General features: G+C 42.2%; 2 protein-coding genes across 3 annotated transcripts in view; one reads left to right on the top strand and one right to left on the bottom strand.

The window, feature by feature from the left end:
* ptprea (protein tyrosine phosphatase receptor type Ea) overlaps positions 1–7,297 on the bottom strand; it is a 29,197-nt gene extending 21,900 nt beyond the window's left edge. Inside the window, exon 1 of one of the 2 annotated variants that reach the window (XM_077551198.1) lies at positions 7,098–7,297. The gene's annotated coding sequence lies outside the window, so the exon portion shown is untranslated. The remainder of the gene's footprint in view (positions 1–7,097) is intronic. The other variant, XM_077551200.1, reaches the window with a different exon arrangement.
* A 991-nt stretch (positions 7,298–8,288) lies between these two features.
* clrn3 (clarin 3) lies at positions 8,289–10,192 on the top strand. Its single transcript, XM_077551230.1, has 3 exons — positions 8,289–8,520; positions 9,533–9,718; positions 9,915–10,192. The coding sequence occupies exons 1-3, from the start codon at positions 8,289–8,291 to the stop codon at positions 10,190–10,192; spliced, it is 696 nt and encodes a 231-aa protein (XP_077407356.1).
* Positions 10,193–19,574: the final 9,382 nt, after the last annotated feature.

Here is a 19,574-nt window from a genome sequence, read left to right as displayed (position 1 = left end):
TCCGGCGTCAGCGTCTTCCTGTCATGTGCTGCTATAAAAACACACACGTCACACGCTTTGCTTTGCTCGGCGGTGCGGCACGCTAAGCCAGATTAGCGGGAGGAAATGGCTCACCAAAAGGCCATATTTGGGAAATGTGACCTAGAACATTGACGGCGGACCTGTGTCCACTTGTGGTATGTCAATTTGCAGAAAGACGTCTTGAAAGGGGGCTAACAATCGCGAAACCGGCGATTGCCATGGGGCTGACACTCTTCTAGTTTTTCTTCAAACATGTTTGAACTCGCCGCGGCGGATTTTATTGACTCCAGGCACACACTGACAACACACGCCCGCCTTGAGGAATGCAGGCAGGCGCATGCTAGGAAGTAGGAAATCAAAATCTCCAAAGCCGATTGGCCCCCCTGCTCAAAGGCATCACTACAGCAGATCTCCAAGATCGAGTAAATACTGTAATCTAGCCATCGCCCCCCCACCCCACCCCCACCCCCAAGCACCCCCACCCTGAACGTCTCACCGGGAAGCTGCCATGGAAACGTCATGTGGAGAGTGTGAAGAGTGAATTTTCCACCCGGATCTGCTCCAACAATCTCAGCATACAATTGAAAATGTTTGTTGTGTGACAGCGGCAAAAGCTGATGAGTGCGCTCGGTCAACACCGCCAGCGACAGACATTCTGATAATCGGGCCCGTTCAAGTTAGCCTGATTATCTGATGTAATAATCGTGTGGTGTGAGGTGTTTTTTTTTTTTTTTCATCTAAATGTTAAACTGCTTCAAATATGGATTGCAATAAATGAAGTTAGCTTAGCTTCTTGAGTTGACTTCCTGTATTTTATGCGCGTGCCGATGTTGACTTTTTATGATTTTGTGGTGATGACTGGATTTTATTTTCGACAGTATTATTCATTTCTATGGTATCGCTGTGGTCGGTCGTGTGCGTTTATTTCTGGGGCCTCGCGCGGACGGAAAAGGTCGGTTTTGCGCTTGAGGAAGTTGAAAATTGCGTCAACTGCAGCAACCTGCGAGAACTTGAAAAGTGGAAGTGTTTAATTTAGGTAGTTTCGGAATACTACAGACCCTTGGATGCTTAGCTACGGTTTATCTACATTTGACACAATGATCTTATTTTTAACGGCATCATTTGTTTTCATGTCTGACGGTTTTAAGATGCACCTGATGTTTTGTTTTATTCCACTTCAAACAAACCCTTTTCAACTCAGGGGTCACATTCATCAATATTTGAAACCTGACCCCAAACTTGAAAACTCATTTTCAAACCCTAATCCTAACCCAAATCCTGGCCAAAAAAACAAACAAAAAACTAAAAACTGTGCCGGTAAAACCTCATGACTGTTATCCAAGTGCTAGCGTTAGCCTAGTCGCTGTTGAAATTTTGAAGACGGTGGCATCATTAATTATTAAATTACTGGCACGTGACCTGGCATAAACAAAATGTGCGCTTGCCAGAGCAGATAATAGGCCGTGGGTGTGCTTGGTATCGGGGGGGCGTCTTGGCACCGGGTCTCAATCTGAGCGGCGGATTACATCCCACTTGACATAAAACTGAAGCCAAGGCCGTTCGCTTTCACAATCACTGACAGGAACAACAGAGAAGCCATGTCGGGCCTCCTCGGGGGAGGAAAAGAGAGGAAAAAAAAAAGTGCGGATTAGACAATCATTAATACCCAATCTGGATTAACGGCGATCCCGAGGCCAAGCGACACAGCTGCAGATTAGTCGCACGGCAGACCCACAGACAATGCTGCTTTTTGTTCCTGGCGGACAACAAAAGGACGACTCATTTCAAACAAGGTCAACAGTGATTATACAACTGAAGAGGGGGGCCGACTGACCCCCTTCCAACCCCCCCCCCCCCAACAACAAATCAGATGGGATTGGACAGATCACAAACTCACATACAGCGCTAGCTTGATTTACAAGTTTAATTTGCTGTGTGACCACACATGAAATAAAAGCAACACACACACACATTTGTAAACCACTGAATTAACTAGCAGATCCCTTTAGGTGGCGCCGTTGCACCACTCTAGATTTAAGGAGTGAATCTCAGCCTGTCATATCGATCAAGGGAACGAATCGCCATCAATCCCTTTTGTTTTCAAACAAAATATAGAATATTTGCTACAGAAGAAACATGTACTATGTAGTCCTTAGGGCTAACTAGTACTGTCTGGCACATAAATCAAAATGAAAAGGTCTGCGTATAAATGCTCACCCCTCCCAATTAACTCAAAGAGACGGCTCTGCAAGCGGCCAATCAAATTATTATTGCACATCTATAAATTGAAGCAGAAATCATTGTCCATCAAATCATTCTGAATCAAAAATCGACGTTTTCAGAAACGGGATGTCGCCAGTGCCAGCTGATTCAAGCATTTTGACTGATCTTTTAAGGTCCACAGAAAATGTTGTGTTTGGACACATGGAAACACACATACTACCAAATGAAAGATTGGACTTCTTCTTTCATCAGAAAAAAAAAAGTTTGTTTCTACCTTATTCCGTTCTTCAGTAATCAACAATAGAAAATGGTTACTTTCACCGAAATTCGATGATGATCATCGTTGTCATCAATGTGCTCTTTTAGCTTTGGTCGATGCTTTTGTCTTTGAAATAAAACGGCTCGGGCGTGAACTCCTCGCAAACGGTCGCCATTTTTCCTTTGTTTTCCATTCTGATCTCCTGCTTGACGCTCTAGCTCCGCCTCTACTGACGCCCACCCGATCTTGTCAAAAGACAGTCATCGCTGCCCTCTAGGGGCCAAAAATAGTCCTTAGGCACAAGAGACCTAATTGAAACTTTCGCCAGAGATGCGGAGGGCTTCCCCCCACCAGTTTCAAAAAAAAATAAAAAAATTGGATGACGTCTTTTGACGTCATTGGCAGTGCTCCGTAGGTTTTTACTTGACGTCTTTAAACGTCAGTGGCAGTGAAAGAGTGAATGGAGACGCAGAGCCAAAAATGGGAATCGAATCATGAGACAAGGATTCCCATCCCTCGTGGCAATCCAGCAAACACTTTGAAGGATGACTCGGCGGCGTACGCCATTGGCAGAGCCGCCAAAACGCACACCCTTGTGTTGATGTTTTGAACTGACGCGTTCAATCATCACAGAAAGAGCTGTCGAGCATTCGGCGCATTTGCTGCCAGATTGATTGCGACTGATTAGCAATACAAACAAGCAGTGGCCGCCAGCCACCAGCGAAACGATTTGAACGCTGCCGCAAATATTATTCCAAGCATCCGCTAATGAGATTAAAGCCTTGCAAAGAAGAAGTCGCTGCGGGGATTTGCTTGTTATTATTTTGTGGGTTAGCAGAAGTTAGCAAGCGTTAGCGAATGAGTGACAAACTGGAAGCCAGAGGACAAAATCGGGGGGGGGGGGGGGGGAAGCCATGGAGGAGTAGGGACGGGGCGGAGCGCTTTGTCTTCTCGCCACCACAACCATCAGAGAAGCTGCCATTCAAACACGAGCGCCGACGTGTCGCTTTAATTGGAATGTATTCATTTTTATTGCTCACAGACGGCGCGGCGCGATTCAATCCATTCAAAAGATCTTTTATTGCTTTACACCAGACTTTAATTGCTCTCTGGTGAAAAAGTGCCCGGCCGTTCTAAACGCATGCTGTTGGCGGTCCAGCCGCAGATTCCTGCACACGCCTTCATAACGCCGCAATTATTCATGTGGCGACTTCCCGATGTCACAAAGCATGAAAAACAACCACGGTCATGGCTACTGAATCAAAAAAATTTTACACTCGATTTCAAGTGCTACTTTTGTTTACGTTTCACACAAGCATCCTGCAACAACAACAACAACAAAAAGATCCACCTGTGACTTTCACACAGAACCCAGCAACGCGGGATCCCGCAATGAGATTTGAAGTTGTTGTTATTGAGACGTGTGACAGGTTTTCAAATCACGCGCCATTCACACAGAACTTAAAATCACAACTTTAGACTTATTTCTATGCAATTGGTTAAAACGCACCAGGCATGCATTCATTTCTCGCCCTCATCTGGATTTTGGTCTGTTTTACTGCCTCTTCTCCTCTTCCTTTGAAACTCATTTCTGATTAAGGGCTTTATAAACATTTACAAGTGTCTTGTTTTATACTTCCAAGTATCAAAAAAAGACACCCGCTTTAACAACAAAAGGCACTTAAAGTGTAACGATCCGGCTCTTGTTAAAGAGACTTTTAAAGCCGGTAATTGATCCACGGCAGCGGACGGCAGCTACTCGCACCCGACAAAACATTCACGTCAGTAGGTTGTGTGAAATTGATGCCATCCGACAAGGACGACGCCAAAGGTGACACGCAATGACACTCTGGCATTAGAATGCCACTAATGCTAACCGCTAACAAACAGGAAGTGGATCCCGATGAAGCTGTGCTAAAGGCTAGCATTAGAATGCCGCTAATGCTAACAGCTAACAAACAGGAAGTGGATCCTGATGAAGCTATCCTAAAGGCTGGCATTAGAATGCCGCTAATGCTAACAACTAACAAACAAGAAGTGGATCCAGATGAAGCTATATGCTAAAAGCTGGTATTAGAATGCCGCTAATGCTAACAGCTAACAAACAGGAAGTGGATCCTGATGAAGCTATCCTAAAGGCTGGCATTAGAATGCCGCTAATGCTAACAGCTAACAAACAAGAAGTGGATCCAGATGAAGCCATATGCTAAAAGCTGGTATTAGAATGCTGCTAATGCTAACAGCTAACAAACAGGAAGTGGATCCTGATGAAGCTATGCTAAAGGCTGGCATTAGAATGCCGCTAATGCTAACAAACAGAAAATGGATCCTGATGAAGCTATGCTAAAGGCTGGCTACTTGACTGTTTATCCCGTCTCCTACCGGGCCATAAATTCTCTTACTACAAGTGACTGAACAAAAATAGTCTTAATTCACTGATCCGATCAGTTATTGATCGGTTTGTGAATTAAGACATTACAGCCGCAGCATTTCGCACCTAAGCATTCATCTGTGGCAGAGCGTCACTTATGGATTTTGCTGCTACCTGCCAATAGTATGTAAGGAATGTTTAAAAAAAAAAAAAAAAACTCAACTAATAGCCTAGCCAGCGTTTGGATGCGAACTCCCAGCATGCTTTGCGTCAAATGAATCCTCCAGTCTCCGCTAGTCACATTGCGCTCATGAAAAGGCTGCAAAAAAAGGAAGGCGCGATTACGAGCGAGGCGTTTCCTCTCTCCAGGGAGGACGGCGCATGATGATACAATCCACTTCCTGCCCGCGCGTTGAGCTTCTCACGTTACATTGCCTTTCATGTCCGACGTCTGGACGCAATTAATAGGACGTGAACGTGACTCGCACAAAGACGCCGCGCTTATTAAAAAGTGAACGAGGCAACGTGGATTCGCGCGCGGTGTTACCTTGACTTAAGAGTGGCTCAATTTGCGGCTTTTTCAAGTTACCAGCCATTTCTTGGTCCATTTTTTTTTTTGCTTTAGGGCATCCAACCACCATCGGTGCCTGCTTTTTCTTAATGAGCTGCGGAGTGCAAACACGTGCAAAAAGGTTGTGGCCATTTTCAACACAAGCTTTGGCGACAAAAGACGGCATCCATTTTGAACCGGCCACAAAAAAAAAAAAAACGGCAATCTTTTTCAGCCAATACCGATGAGCTGAAAATTAGGAGACTGGTCTCGATTTCCGTTCAAGTGAGCAAGTTTTTGCCTAAACATTTCTATACAGTACAAAACTACAGTGTATTTTGTCTTCTCAAAAACCGGTTACAAAAGTTTTGGGGTGTTCACACAATCCCGAAATGAGAATTTGCAGACGCGGCAAAAAATAAACTAGGCCACTTAATATTTCTGTGAATTTATATTGAACTGTGAGAATGTCATTTTCTTTCTACGGAAGGCAACAAAACTGAACAAAATTGAAGATTGCACAAAGGCGCCTTCCCGCTTCTGTTACGGCTTTGACGGAGCTGTCATCCCCGCTCACACCTTCTTTCCCTTGTCGTCGTGATTCCAATTATCCGTTGGATTGCCGTTGATGCTTTTCGACAAGAAGCGGACGGTTTGCATTCTGCGGCTCATCATTGGCGAGCGGGCGCATGCAAGCTTGTGGTTGCCACACGCCGGCGACGGGCTTCAGCATGCGTGTGAGCACATGCAGCTTCCGATTCCACTTTGATGAAACAGGAAAAAAAAAAAGCTATTGCGGTACAGCTGACAGACTTTCAGGTATCCCACCAGCTATTTCCAAAGGATTGGTCATACCCACACAGTTGTCTTTTTTGTGCACTACCTACTTAACAAAATTCTCTCTTCTGCAATACAGGAAAATCATTTGTTTAAAACTGCCAGTTTAGAATCTCGTGAGCTATTTATGGAAGTATTGGCAATACTAAGTTAATAAAACAAGTCCTGAAATAGATAGTTATAGCAAAACAACTTCTTTTTTTTAGTTATCCATCCATTATAAACAATTTTCCAGCGATATATAACCCCTACGACAATCATGTATATCTTGACAATGCATTTTAAAAGTGTTTTCATCCTCCAATCCATTTTGGCAACTTGTAATCATTTCAGAGGCGATGTCTCGTTGTTGTCATGATTAAAATGGCCACCGTGAGAGTCAAGTGTTCCTTAATGCCACATTTCAAATCATTTATCAATAACAATATTTGCCAGTGCCTCTTGGGGAACTTGCAAGCATAAGCAGATCACGGCAAGGATGCTGACAGCTCGCCATTGACGTCTCAGGGGACGCGTGAATCCAATTAATCCGGGCGGGAATGACATTAACGACAACTTTGAACACGCGTACGTCGTTTCAATGCTTTTGGAGTGCACGCGAACCGTTTCTGGGGCTTCGAAAGGGGGTTAACCATCACTACGGGCTGATGAAAATTAAATATATATATATATATGGCTCATTTGACCTGTAAAAAGCCACATTTCACGAAAGCGTAACAGACAGGTGGGAGATAGAGAGAGAAAAAAAACAGAAAGAAAAAGCTCCACAGTCAGTCAGCGACGTGAAGGCTCCATGACGACGACGAGTTAAGCGAGCAAAATTGAATTAAACTCACCTGGGAGGCTTCAACATGTGTCCCCGGAGCGCAGAGTTTCACGGGGGGGACGCGGAAAAAAAAGAAGGCGAGGCGAACATGGGAGCGTTCCGGCGTGGCCGCCTGTCAAGAGCCCTGAAAGGAGGAGTCAGTCAGTCCAAAGCAGGCAGCAGCCAGCGTGTTTACTCCAGCGAACACAAGTGGCCGCCATCACCCGCCTTTTCCAAAACACGGGAAATGGCGACACCAGGTGGATAATTAGTGTCCTGCGACAACAGGCGTTTGCCGGCATTTACTTCCTGGTGAGACAGAACACGTGACAATGACGAAAGCACAGGTTTTAAAACGGAGAATTCTAGTCGAATATTTTATGTACGTAAATATTCACATTAAAATCAAATTGCATTAAAGTCCATCCATCCATTATCCAAAGTTAACATTTAAGTTCAATTTGGCAAAGTTAGAAATCTTACAAAATTCCTCTATCAATAAATAAATGAAAATACTAAACTCGTATATGTAACTGATTAAACAAGGTGGCTGAGACGCACACAGCAGAGGGAGCAGCATAATGACCACTGAATTGCAGCAAAAACTGTCCTAAAAGCAGTTTAGTCCTTTACATTCTATTCAATTGTCATTACTGTATGTCTTTATAACGTTACTGTAAATATTATGCGGTGCTGTTTTTCTTATTTAAAACTAATTACAACAATATTTTCTTTCTTTTTTTGGAGGGCTCTATAACAGTTAACTGGCATTTCTATTCGTTTCAATACAGAAAACATACATTCACTCATTCCCAAACACTGATGGGTTTGCTCTTCCGGGCAGGGCCTCCATGCCAAGGTAAATCATTTATCCCTATTGTTTTTTATGACCCTCAAAGTGGACTAAAACTCTGAGGCGGGGATCCCCTGACACTTTAAGAAGGATGCCGTGCGAAGTATTAGAGGTGCAGACCTTTTAGAAAATTTTCACCGAAGCACGCATGAAACTCGCATGCTTTCTGTCTATACAGTAGACATGGCCCGGTCTGGATCCGAACGTTGTTGTAGCCATGGCAACCACACTTGCGTTTCACGGAAAATAATCAAAGGTCAAAGTCGTAACCAGGCCTGTTTTATGGCCGCCGTTTCACTCCACCCTGGAAGATAACACAAGCTCGCTCGCACGCACAATTCTTCATTTGGAGACCCAAGCGTAGCCGCCATGCCGTCCACGACCAAGACCCTGCACTTCCTGTCCAGCGCGCTGGTCACCTGCATAGCGGTGGGGATCCTGGGCTTCGCCATGTCCACGGCGTGGGCCACCAAGAGCATGGTGTGCGCCCGAGACAGCAGCAGCTTCTTCAATGGCTCGGCCGCAGTCACGCTGGAGCTCTTCGACGGCAGACTGGAACGGGAGATTTGTCCCCTTTTCGGACCGCCTGTTGACTTCCAAGGTCGATATGTTTCTAATAAGAATCCATCATTTGGTATGCTAACATCTAGCAAGATAGTAAATTGAGTGGCGGACGTGCAAAAGTTGATCAAAAAGGACTTGAGATCAGTCCTTGGTGTCCAGGACAATTTCTGAGAATTAAATGCTAACAGGCTAACAGTTAGCGCGCTAACATATAGTGAGATAGGGACCTGAGAATAAAAAACGCAAAAGCAGATTAATAAGGATTTTAGATTATTTCGAACGTGAATTTATATAATGTTAACATGCTAGTAGTTGGTGATGCTAACATTCAGCAAGATGGAAACCTACTGAGAGAAAATGCTAAAGCAGATCTCGATGGACTTTACTTCGCATTTGGCATTCGTAAATTCACCTTTTCATTATCTTACTGTATTTTGTATTTTATTTCGCCTTCTTATATGATTTTGGACCCCATCCAACGCTTACTTGCATTTTTTTTAATGTCCTATGTCCAGTCCCTTTGCCCCACGAATAGTCCACTGAATTTCAAATGAGGATGGTTCGATATGCTAACATACTGTTTAACAAGATAGCAACTTGCCTCGAAAAAAAAATGGTAATGCAGATTGACAACCCAATGATTATCCATCATTTCCTGGTGTTGGGTAATATTTTTAATGACAGCTAATAAAATGCTAACTAACGGTCTAATGGTACCAGATTGCTAAAAAAAAATGTTTTTAAAAATCAGATCCTGGACTCCAGTACAACTTCTTTCAACTGATGAAATTGGCTCGACCAAAAAACTCACAATTAGTTGATTGATCGCCCAGCCCTATTGTCCGCTACTATTTCAAATGAGGATGGATCAAATGCTAACATGCTACAGTTGGATTGCTAGCTAAGCTAAGTAATAAGAACAACCAACAAGGGCCATACGTCATTTGTTGTTGTTGTTATTTGCAATGAGAACGTATCCAACGCTACGACGCTAACAGTTAGCAACATTAGCTGACATGCTGAGAAAAGATTTTGTGTTGCGCCGGCAGTGTTCCCCAAGTTGATGGAGACCAAAGGCGTCCCGCTGGTGCTGCACGTCCTGTCTGTGTCTCTGCTGGCGTTGTGTCTGCTGTGCTCGGCCGTCAGCGTCCTCGTCTCGCTCTACAACAGCGTCAGCAACCCCTACGAGACGTACATGGGGCCCATCGCCCTCTACACGTGCAGCGCCATTAGCGGTGAGCAACTCACTTCGCCAATTCTTCAGAATGTCTTCAATTGGGTTCGATTTTTATTACGAATGATGCTATTCTGTTTCAGATTGGCTAAAACGTCTTTTCTGTTAAGAGCTCTAGCACCCCCTGCTGGTTTGGCATACACTTGACACCCTGAAGCTGTATTTACTCCCCCCCCCCCCCCCCCCCATGTCTACAGCATGCTTGTCCGTCTTGGTGCTGGTCTTATTTGTGGTCAACGTGAGCGCGACCACCGTGGCCGAGGACCTGGTGAGGAGCTTCGCCGACAACGTCCGCGTGGACCTGAAGATCACGTCGTCCCAGATGCTGCTGGGCTACTACCTGCTGATCCCGTACGCGGCGCTGTCGCTGCTCGCCATCGGCCTCATCTACATGTACGACCACGCCGCCTACACGCAGCGGCGCGAACAGCAGCGGCCCACCGAGGACGCTCCCAAGGAGATCATGATGTACTAGGACCCTCCCTTAATTGAGGGACTGTCGATTAACTTATTTTAATGACAAATTGCAGGTTGGGGGTTGTGAAGTGTAAATAGTGTTGGGAGTTTGTAATGAGGATTTTTCAGATTTTTCAAATTTTTCATCATTTGTCAGGAGAATGGACAATGTGCTAGCATGCTAGCCGTGGATATGCTAACGCTAAGGCGGGAAAAATAAGATTTATACACAAGCCCTTTGAGTCAGCTACTGTTTGAAAACAGTATTTTTTTTTACTTTTTGATTGACACTCGACTGTCAAACAACGACGGTAGTGAAGAAGTTTGATTGTTTAAAACAAAACAAACCAAAAAGTGAAGGCAAAGTTTTTTTTCTCATCCCAGCTGCCGGCGTTGAAACGGCATCAGGATCCGAGGTGTCCTGTGTCCCAATCACTCACCCGGGTCACCCGGACCGTGTTTGGACACGTCCCCCTTTCGCGCTCGTCTCGTAACGCCGGCTAAGCGCCTTCAAAGAGCCTCTCGCACTTCAAGGCAGCTGCGGACGGACCTCGCAATTTGCTTTTTGGGCCGATATGGATTATGTTTCGGAGGATGTGCACTCGGCCGAGAGGAAACGGGAAGCGGGCCCCCGTTTGATCTGCCGATGTGGCAATTAGTCATCTGCTGCGCATGCTGGGTTTTTTTTCGAGGTGGGAACATTTTTTTTAGATACGGTAGCGGAAACGCCGGGACAGGATGAAGCCCAACTACGTGCAATAATTTTAAGGTGAAGCGGAATAAATACGTATTTTTCCGTCTCACTCTACTACAAACCCCACGGTGGCTGTCACGTCACTTTTGCTCTCTCCCTGATGCACTCACAGCGGTCAACAAGGCACTCTTAATGAGCCAAGCTAGTGCGAAGATCTTGTTCACAATCTGGCTACCAAGTTGCACTTGAAGAAAATGAATAAATAAAAATCCACCGTCTTTGCATGTAAGCTGTTCTTTCCAAGATGTGCGCGCTCATGGCCTACAACGAGGCGCTCTAAAACAGCCACACCGGTGTAAAACACTTGTCCACATGCTAGCTGTCAAGTCTGAGTTTTTCCAAATAAAATGAATAAATAAATAAATAAAACACCCTCCTGGCTCTTTTGTATTTCTCTGTGTGACAAGCGAGCACTAACGGCCAACAACGAGGCGCTCTAAAGCATCCTGTTCACACACTGTATCTCCACAATTGCGTGCTACAAATGTATCAGTCTTTTCACGGCATCATTGATTTCATTTCAAAGATTTGTCAGTTCCACCTTCCGCCTTTGAACGTTAGCCACAGAAAAGACGAATGCTAACTGAAGCTGCGATCTTCGATTAGCTTCCTTAGCGAGCGCAACGAGCTCATTGTTTTTTTCGTCCTTAACTGTGCAAACACTATTGTGCTTATTTGTACTTCTTTTCACGATTCCAATGTGCGAATAAAGTGATTTAAAGCACACGTCTGGGAAAAAAAAAGTCTCACCTCCAAAATTGCGGCAAGCACTTTAGCATAAACTTGTTTAACCGCCGCCACAGGAGACATTTTATCTCGCGACTCATCTTCTTCTCACATGTGCTCTCAAGTGTGGAGACCCCCCCGGCCCCCACCCCCCACCCCCAAAAAAAACACCATTTGAAAGCGATCCCCCCCCTGCAAACATTATTGGAATAAAATCAGAGATGCTGGCTAATCTCTTCCTCTCTGGATGCTTTGGGGATTAAATGAAGACGCTCTTGTGTGATGGGATTAGAGCGAGACACGTTTTGTACCTGTGAAATGCGACCCCGCCTGTGAAACGGACACCTCCAGCTGCAGGGCAGGTGGCGTGGAGGGGGGGTTTGGGGAGGGGGGGGGTCAAGGAAGGGGACGGCGGGGGTCTTGAAGGAACCACTCACTCTGGGGAGAGACAGGGAGGGAGACACTCCATTAGGTACACCAACTTCAAGGAAGACAATTCGGACTAAACAATATATTATTTTTGCATATTTCTTTTCCTATTGATGAATTCATTTATTGGTTTTGAGATCAAAGCACATTAATAAAACCTTAACCTAAAATGATGAGTAATGAAATAAAACAGAAAAACAACACACTTAAAAAAATTTATAGATAAATCCTACATTTTGATACATACACAACAATATATATATATATATATATATATATATATATTTTTTTTTTTTTTTTAAATGAGAGCTTTTGGTATTAATACGTTTACAAAATGCTTTCAAGAAAAATCATTAAATAAAAGTTATTATAAAAAAGATAACTTTAAAAAATAATTACACTAGCGATAATATAGTATTATTATATTTTTAATAATTACATGAATTAATATGTCAATGTAATGAAATAATAAAAAAAATAATTCCAGTTCAAGCTTAGATAATTAAAATAAATAAAAAATAAATACATACATACATACTGTATGCCAAAAATGTATATTCAAGAAAAAATTATTCATGTTCATGCCCAATTGTCTGCTTCTGTTAAAGATGGCAACTGAACAAAAAGACAACAGATTAAAAATATAAGTAAAGTCGTACCTCAGTGTTTCAACGTAATTTGCTCCTGCGAAGTGTTCAAAGTCCGAATTGTTCAACCTCCGAAAAAAATTCCCATAGGAAATAATGTAAATGCAATTAATCCGTTTCCAACCTCCAAAAACAGAAAATTTCTATTTTCATTTCTATTTATGTTTTTTTTTTTACATTTACGGGACAGTACAGTATTTAAACAATAAAAACTAGCTTACCTTTTTTTGTTGTGGTGTGATGGCATCAGTGGATGATAAATGCTATGCTAATGCTAGCTTTAGTTCGGTGCTGAGCTTGTGTATTTTACATTGGGCATATCGTTAAGACTTCTTAGCGGTTCTTGCGTGCCGTGTTTAGCGTCAGGCACGTTGTTGATATTCTTGTTATTTACATTAAAAAAAATATGAAAGCAGAAATATTCTTTTTTTTAAGCTGACATCGTACAAAGCTTTACAGGTGTTCTATTAAGGGGTCGAATGGCGCCGACTGGGCTTGATGCTTAGCATGCGCGTGTGTAATGTGTGTGTGTGTGTGTCATCCATCACACCTGCCAATCAGCAGAGAAAGTGCTGACCCCCCCTCCCCCCCTCATCCATCCATCAGCCTTGTTGGACTCACATGGACAGTTGAACGGGTTTGGGGTCCACTTTGCTGGCTGGTCTGGCTTTCTTCCCCGTGTGTGTGCGCGCGCGCGTGCGTGCGTGTGTGTCCGGGCCACGCAGGTAAAGTGGAGAATTGGCTTCAGGTGCTTTGGAGAAGATGTTATCGCCTGTTAACAGAGGAATGACACCATAATGGAGCAGCAGGGGTGCAATTACCCCCACCACCCCCCCCTTGACCCTCCTTCACCCCCCCCCCCCCCGCCCTCCTCCTTTCCAGCCCTCAGTGACAAATTAAGATTAATGGCAAAGATATACAAGGTGAGCCAACCAGGAGTGCGGCACCTTTTTTTGCACAGGTTGGAGGCCATAAAAGACAACAGCGGCAACAACAACGACAAGAAATTCACGTTCACAATTTCACTCCATTTATTAGCACATCATTGAAGTTGTTAAAATCGTTTGGAGCAAATATTTGACTTTTTTGGGGTGCTCGTTCATTCCTTAGCAGCTGTCCGACTTTCGCATCCCATTATTGCCGTTGTCCAATGAAATATAGCTTTTAGGCTTACAGTGTTCACTTTTCGTGGCCTCGCTGTTTTGTGGATTTTTTTGGGATTCTTTTCTTTTATTTTTTACAGTAATGTACCTTTTTTTAAAATAAAATAATAATAATAATAATAATAATAAAAAATAAAATGGAAAAGTGTATAAACTGTGTGGTGAGGTTAGAGCCTTAAAACATTTATAATAAATGTTGCCATTTTTTTACTTTTACATGAAGCTAACTACTTGGCGGATTTCATTTAGCGCGGGTATTTTTGGGAACGTAACCCCAGCGGAAAATGAGGGAACACTGCACATTAAAAAAAAAAAATGAAATAAAAAATTGAATAAATAAAATAATATACGTAATAAAAAATAAAGGTTTGACTTTCAAGTAGTTGTACTAGAATCAAAATGAAGTCAAGCGTAGTATTTTGTATCATTGAAGCAAAGAAATAGCAAAAAACATCCTCACAAATATTTTAGTATTCCGCAATAGTCTTGTAATAAATAAATAAATTTTGAGGAGAGTACAACAATCATTTTCTGAGGTTACTTTTTTTTAATTAAATGACAAAAGTACCATTAATAAATTGATCAAGATAATAATTAAAAAAAATAATAATAATTTAAATCTGGGTTTTGTTAGATATTGTAGCATTTTTAATTCTTCATTTTATTTTATTAACCATTGTTACACACTATGAACATCCCAATTCTTTATATTAACCTTGTCGAAATGTTTTGTGTCCTTAGTAGAGCAGAAGGTGTTGATTGATTGGTCCAAAATTCCTTGTTTTATTTTGTACACGCACATTTCGGTCTTGAAAACAAAATTTGCTTTGAAATAACACACACACACACTCTTTACTTTCTTCATCAGTCACGGCCACCGTACATTTGGTTCAACTTGTTTGTGAGATGTCGTTATGGGCAAAAATAGATCCTTCAACTATATAACATATTCAGTCCCGAACACACACCCAAATCTGACCTTGTTTACGCCATCTGCTCTGGAAAAGTACTCAGAGATATGTTTTGTCTACAAATAAAAGAGAGGAGGTCCTTAAACTATAAAAGCCGTTCGACACCCGGAAGAAACACATTTGACGCTCTGAATCCCACGATGTTTAAGTGATGACAGAGGCCGTTATCTGTCCAGAGATCTCTGATTGATTAAAAATCATTTTTGCAAAGGTGTATTTTTCTTACATTAAATCTATCTTCATTTTTGGAACACGCAAAGAGGACAAAATTCCTTAATTCCTTCCGTTTCCATTTTGTAAATATGTTATTACTGAATTAAAGAGGAAATGTGGGAGCAACATGGAAAAAAAGTCATCTTCTACAGTCCTTTTCTGTGTTAAATTTAGTTTTTTGTGTTTCCCAAGAAGCAAAGCGACACCTGATAAGCGCTTCCACTACTATGTGTCAGCTTCTGTCAGAGGTCCCCCCCGACCCCCCCCCCCCCCCACCATTGATGTTTATGAATGGCTTTGGAGAAGCCGGGCCATAAAGCTGTCAATCATTCCTTGCAATGGCCGCGGCCGGCCGAGGCCTGCAGGCCTCCTTTAAGAGCGCCGAGCGCCGAGCGCCGCTCCATCCATCAAGCGGCTACAAATAAGCGCGTGCAACTCAATCCTGGAAGCGCATTTGGCTCCGGAAGCAGCGCTTGACCTTCTCAGGCGGCGCTCGTCAAACTGCACTGCGTGGACCCTTCGGGGTCCGGCGGCCTCTATTTTGAGGGGGCCAAAAATGATTGCCATGTTTTACATGGAAAAGTGCGCTAAAGCGGGTCAGAAATCTGTGTAGGCCATTTTATTTGTATATTATATAATATTTGATAAATATACTTATCTTCTCCAAATTAAGCCCAATGGGGGACACAGGTCGTAAGGATTATAAGGGGGTGGGGGGTCTATTGGAAAAATATCCCATTGACCCCTAAAAGTTTGCAAACCCCACTTCTAGAGCTGACGGAGACAAAATGGCGTTTGACCCCCAACAATGGCGGCGCCCTGCAGGGGGCGTGGAGACACGGCGTCTGAGAGCTTGAGGGGTCACAGCTCGGCTTCAGGCCCCCTCCACAATTAGTCAGACGCGGCGGACCCCCGCCTTGCCGACAACCCCCCCCCCCCCTATTCCCCCGCGCCCCAAGTGCCACCCCTCCCAATTTAAAAGTCAAATGATTGCGGATTGGTTTAAAAGTGGCCCGTTACATAAGAGCAGAACGCCGAGGGGGCTGTCAAGTGCATGCCAGAGCAGCAGGTGGCGCTACAGGCACAATCGAGGGAGTCCACTTACAATCACAAGCATGAAGAAAGTCATTTGGGGGGGAAAAGGCGCACTTGGAATGTGAGTCCAAATACAAGCTGGACTCGTATTTTGAAAAACTGCTAAGTTAAAGAACTCGTTCACAAGTATGCTTTTTTTTCTTCTTTTTAACTTTTTCCACATACAATTTATAACTTAACATAAATAAAAAAAGAAATATTAATGATAATACTTTGTCACATACAATTTATAGCTTAACGTAAAAATAAAATAAATATTGAAGATAATAAAAAAATAATAATAAAATCGATGAAAAAAGAAGGTGATTTTTAGTTTGAAAGTTAGAAAGTGCATGTTTTTAAGGAATATTTTTTAATGTATTTATTATGGCTGTTGACATTTTTTTTTCCAAGAAATGCAAAAATAAAATTTAAAAAAGCAAATTTTTTTGTGGGAAATTATTTCAGGAAAAACAACAACTTTTTTTGCCAAGATAATTTTTTCACTTTTTGAAGCACAAATTTAATTAAATTTAATTTTTAGAAAAAAAGGACACATTTTTGTAAATAGTATTTTCTAATGCGGGGGTTGAATTATGTTGTGGTGCTGTTTAAATTATTTAAAAAATTAAATCAGCAATATCTAGAAAAATCCACGTGACGAGCCTCTCGTAAACATATCGCCAACTAGTGGCCTGGCATGCACACTGCAGCATTTTTGGTGACCGAGGAAGGATTTCAAAATGTCTCCAATGTGGTTCTGTGTCGGCGCGCCACGCGGCCCCTCGGTCAGGATCCGAGGCGTCGTGTTACCGCGCTCCATACATCACCCTTGACACGGGGCGCTCACCCGGTTAGAAGTTAGCCCTCGTCCCCGCGCCGCTGCTCGGAGGGAAGAAGAATGCGGCGGCAGGAAGCGCGGCGGATGAAGAGTCGGGCCTGATGACAATGGAGGGGCCGAGGCGGAGGCCGGAGTGTCGCCCCGGGGTGAGCGACTACACCCCCTCCCCCTCCCCACCCCCACCCCCGCCTTTGCCCCGCTACGCGTCGGCTCCGGCTGCTGGTACGCTAAGTGCACGTCGGCAGCGTTAAACCCCCCCCCCCCACCCGGTGTCGGTTCCCTGGCGGCCCAAGTCGCCTCTTCCGTCTGTCGCTGACACCCGACGGCGAGGTGATGAGGTGACGCACGGGGTGAAGACAGCCTTATCTAAGCCCTTCCTTCCTTCCTTTACAAAAAGTCAAAGCGACGCTCGGCGCTAGCATGACTTGCACCTCACTTACAAAGCTCTGCTAGCTTAATGCTAACAACACAACGCAAACGAACAAACGCAGCACATGCAGGCAGAGCACACAATCATACTCACAAGCATAGATTCTTTATCTTCTGTGAAGAATGAGTCATATTATTGCAGATTTGTTGTGGTTTATAGTAAATAAAATTATATTGATTAAAAAAAAAAAGGTTCCTCATTAACTTTATGAAATATTAAACAAAATAACAGAGTGGTGCGCCAACTCTGTTGTAGATTTTGAAGGTGGTGCATGATGAAATTATGTATTTATTCATTGTTTTATTTTGGGGGGAACAAAACAATTGAATATTTTGCCGAAAGATTGTTTAATTTTTCTTTTTATTTATTTTTCGTTGTGCAAGTGGTGCGCAAAATCTGTCAGTGATGTTGAAGGGGGGGCGGGGGGGGGGGCTTCTTCCTACCACAGTAATGCAATTGCCTAAAAATATATTAGATCAAATAAGAGCAATTAAAAAACGAAAATGATTATACGCTATGAAAAAAAATACAAAAAAAATAAATCAAATGAAATGAAAGGACTACAATACAGCCATATTCTCTCATTCACATGATATCATAAAATAAATACAATAAATCGCCAAACTATTTAATTAAAAAAGGTTGTTTTCCTCATCCATCCATCTCGTAACAAAATGTAAACTTTATTCGACTTTTAAATGTGTCAATTTGACTTAAGAGAAATAAAGAGAAAGAAAAGACTATGTTTTTTTTTTTTAATTCCGGATATTGTGGCCCCTCGTTGTGGTCCAAATTGAAGAATGTCAGAAGTTCCTGTGAAGCGGCGCAGGATTGCCAGGAATTGAAGTCACTTAAGCGAGCGAGTGTCAAGCGATCCAGTTTCAGTTGTGATGGACTGGGAGGAGACGGACATCACTCAGGGAGCCCCCAGGGAGGAAATTCCTCCAGGACTTAGTCCAGTTTTGCCACCCCCCCCCCCACCCCCACCCACTGATGACTTCCCAGGCAGTAAGAGCCGTCGTGCCTTTTCGGACGTGCTAAAATGTGGAAGTGTGGCGCCGAAGGGCAAAAAGTTTGAAAAGATGCGACATTTTCAGTGGACAAGAAGGACACATATCAGGAAAAGAAATACGCAAAAGTTGTGGGGGGGAAATAAAAAATAGTTACTTTTAGCAACAAAATTGTTTTCAACTATTTTCATTTTTGTTTATTTATGTGAATGTGATCTTGAAAAAATGTTTGGAAATATACAGATAAAAGCCACAATAAAAATCTTTGTCATTTTTCGAGGAAAAGTCGACAGTCATTTGACGTAAAAGGCATTAATATCATCAAAAATAAATTCAGAGTTGAACACATTTTTAAAAAGGTAGTATTTCTTTCATAGAATACGTTTTGCAAGCATTTTTATGATTACGTGAACGTGAATCGGTTTTTCAAAAAAAACCTTTTTGGAAAAGTTAACTTGTTTTATTTGACAGAAAAGTTGATACAATCCAATCCTAGTCAGAATTGAACAAATATTTGAAATGGGACCGAGGAAAAAAAAGAGGGAAAAAAGAGAGAGAAAAAAAGAATTTTGCAATTGTTATTTCGAAAAATATTTTTGAAATATTTAAGTGGTAAAGTAAAACTTTTACACGAGTCCGAATTCAATAAAATGTTTTTTTTTGCAATTATTTGAGGAAAAGTAAACAGACAGTTGACACAAAAGTGGACATTTAAAGTCAGAAGTTAACAAATATTTAAAACAAGAAGAATTATCATAAAAAATATATATATTTTTGAAATGGTAAAGTGGTAATAATAATAAAAAAAAAATTTTTTTTGTCTTGCTTTTTTTCTGTGGAAAAGTAAACTTGAGAAGGTAGAAATAAAATTAAGAAAATAAAAGAGAAAGCAGGAAAAAAAATGCAAAAAAATATTCAATAAAAAAAGTTATCTCTAAAAAAAAAACTTAATTTTACAAGTAAAAGTTAAATTCCAACTATTACACAAGTCAAAATTTATCGAGAAAGGTTTAAGTTAAAATTGTAAACTTTTTTTACTTGAAAGACATGATCAGAAAAAAGTAGTTTTTTGTTTTACGGAAAAACATGTACTTTTACAAATATTTATCCAATGACAATTGCTCTTTAAAATACTTTTAAAAA

The sequence above is a fragment of the Vanacampus margaritifer genome, chromosome 18 (genome assembly GCF_051991255.1).
Source record: "Vanacampus margaritifer isolate UIUO_Vmar chromosome 18, RoL_Vmar_1.0, whole genome shotgun sequence".
Classification (NCBI taxonomy): domain Eukaryota; kingdom Metazoa; phylum Chordata; class Actinopteri; order Syngnathiformes; family Syngnathidae; genus Vanacampus; species Vanacampus margaritifer.
This window is presented reverse-complemented; position numbering and strand designations above follow the sequence as displayed.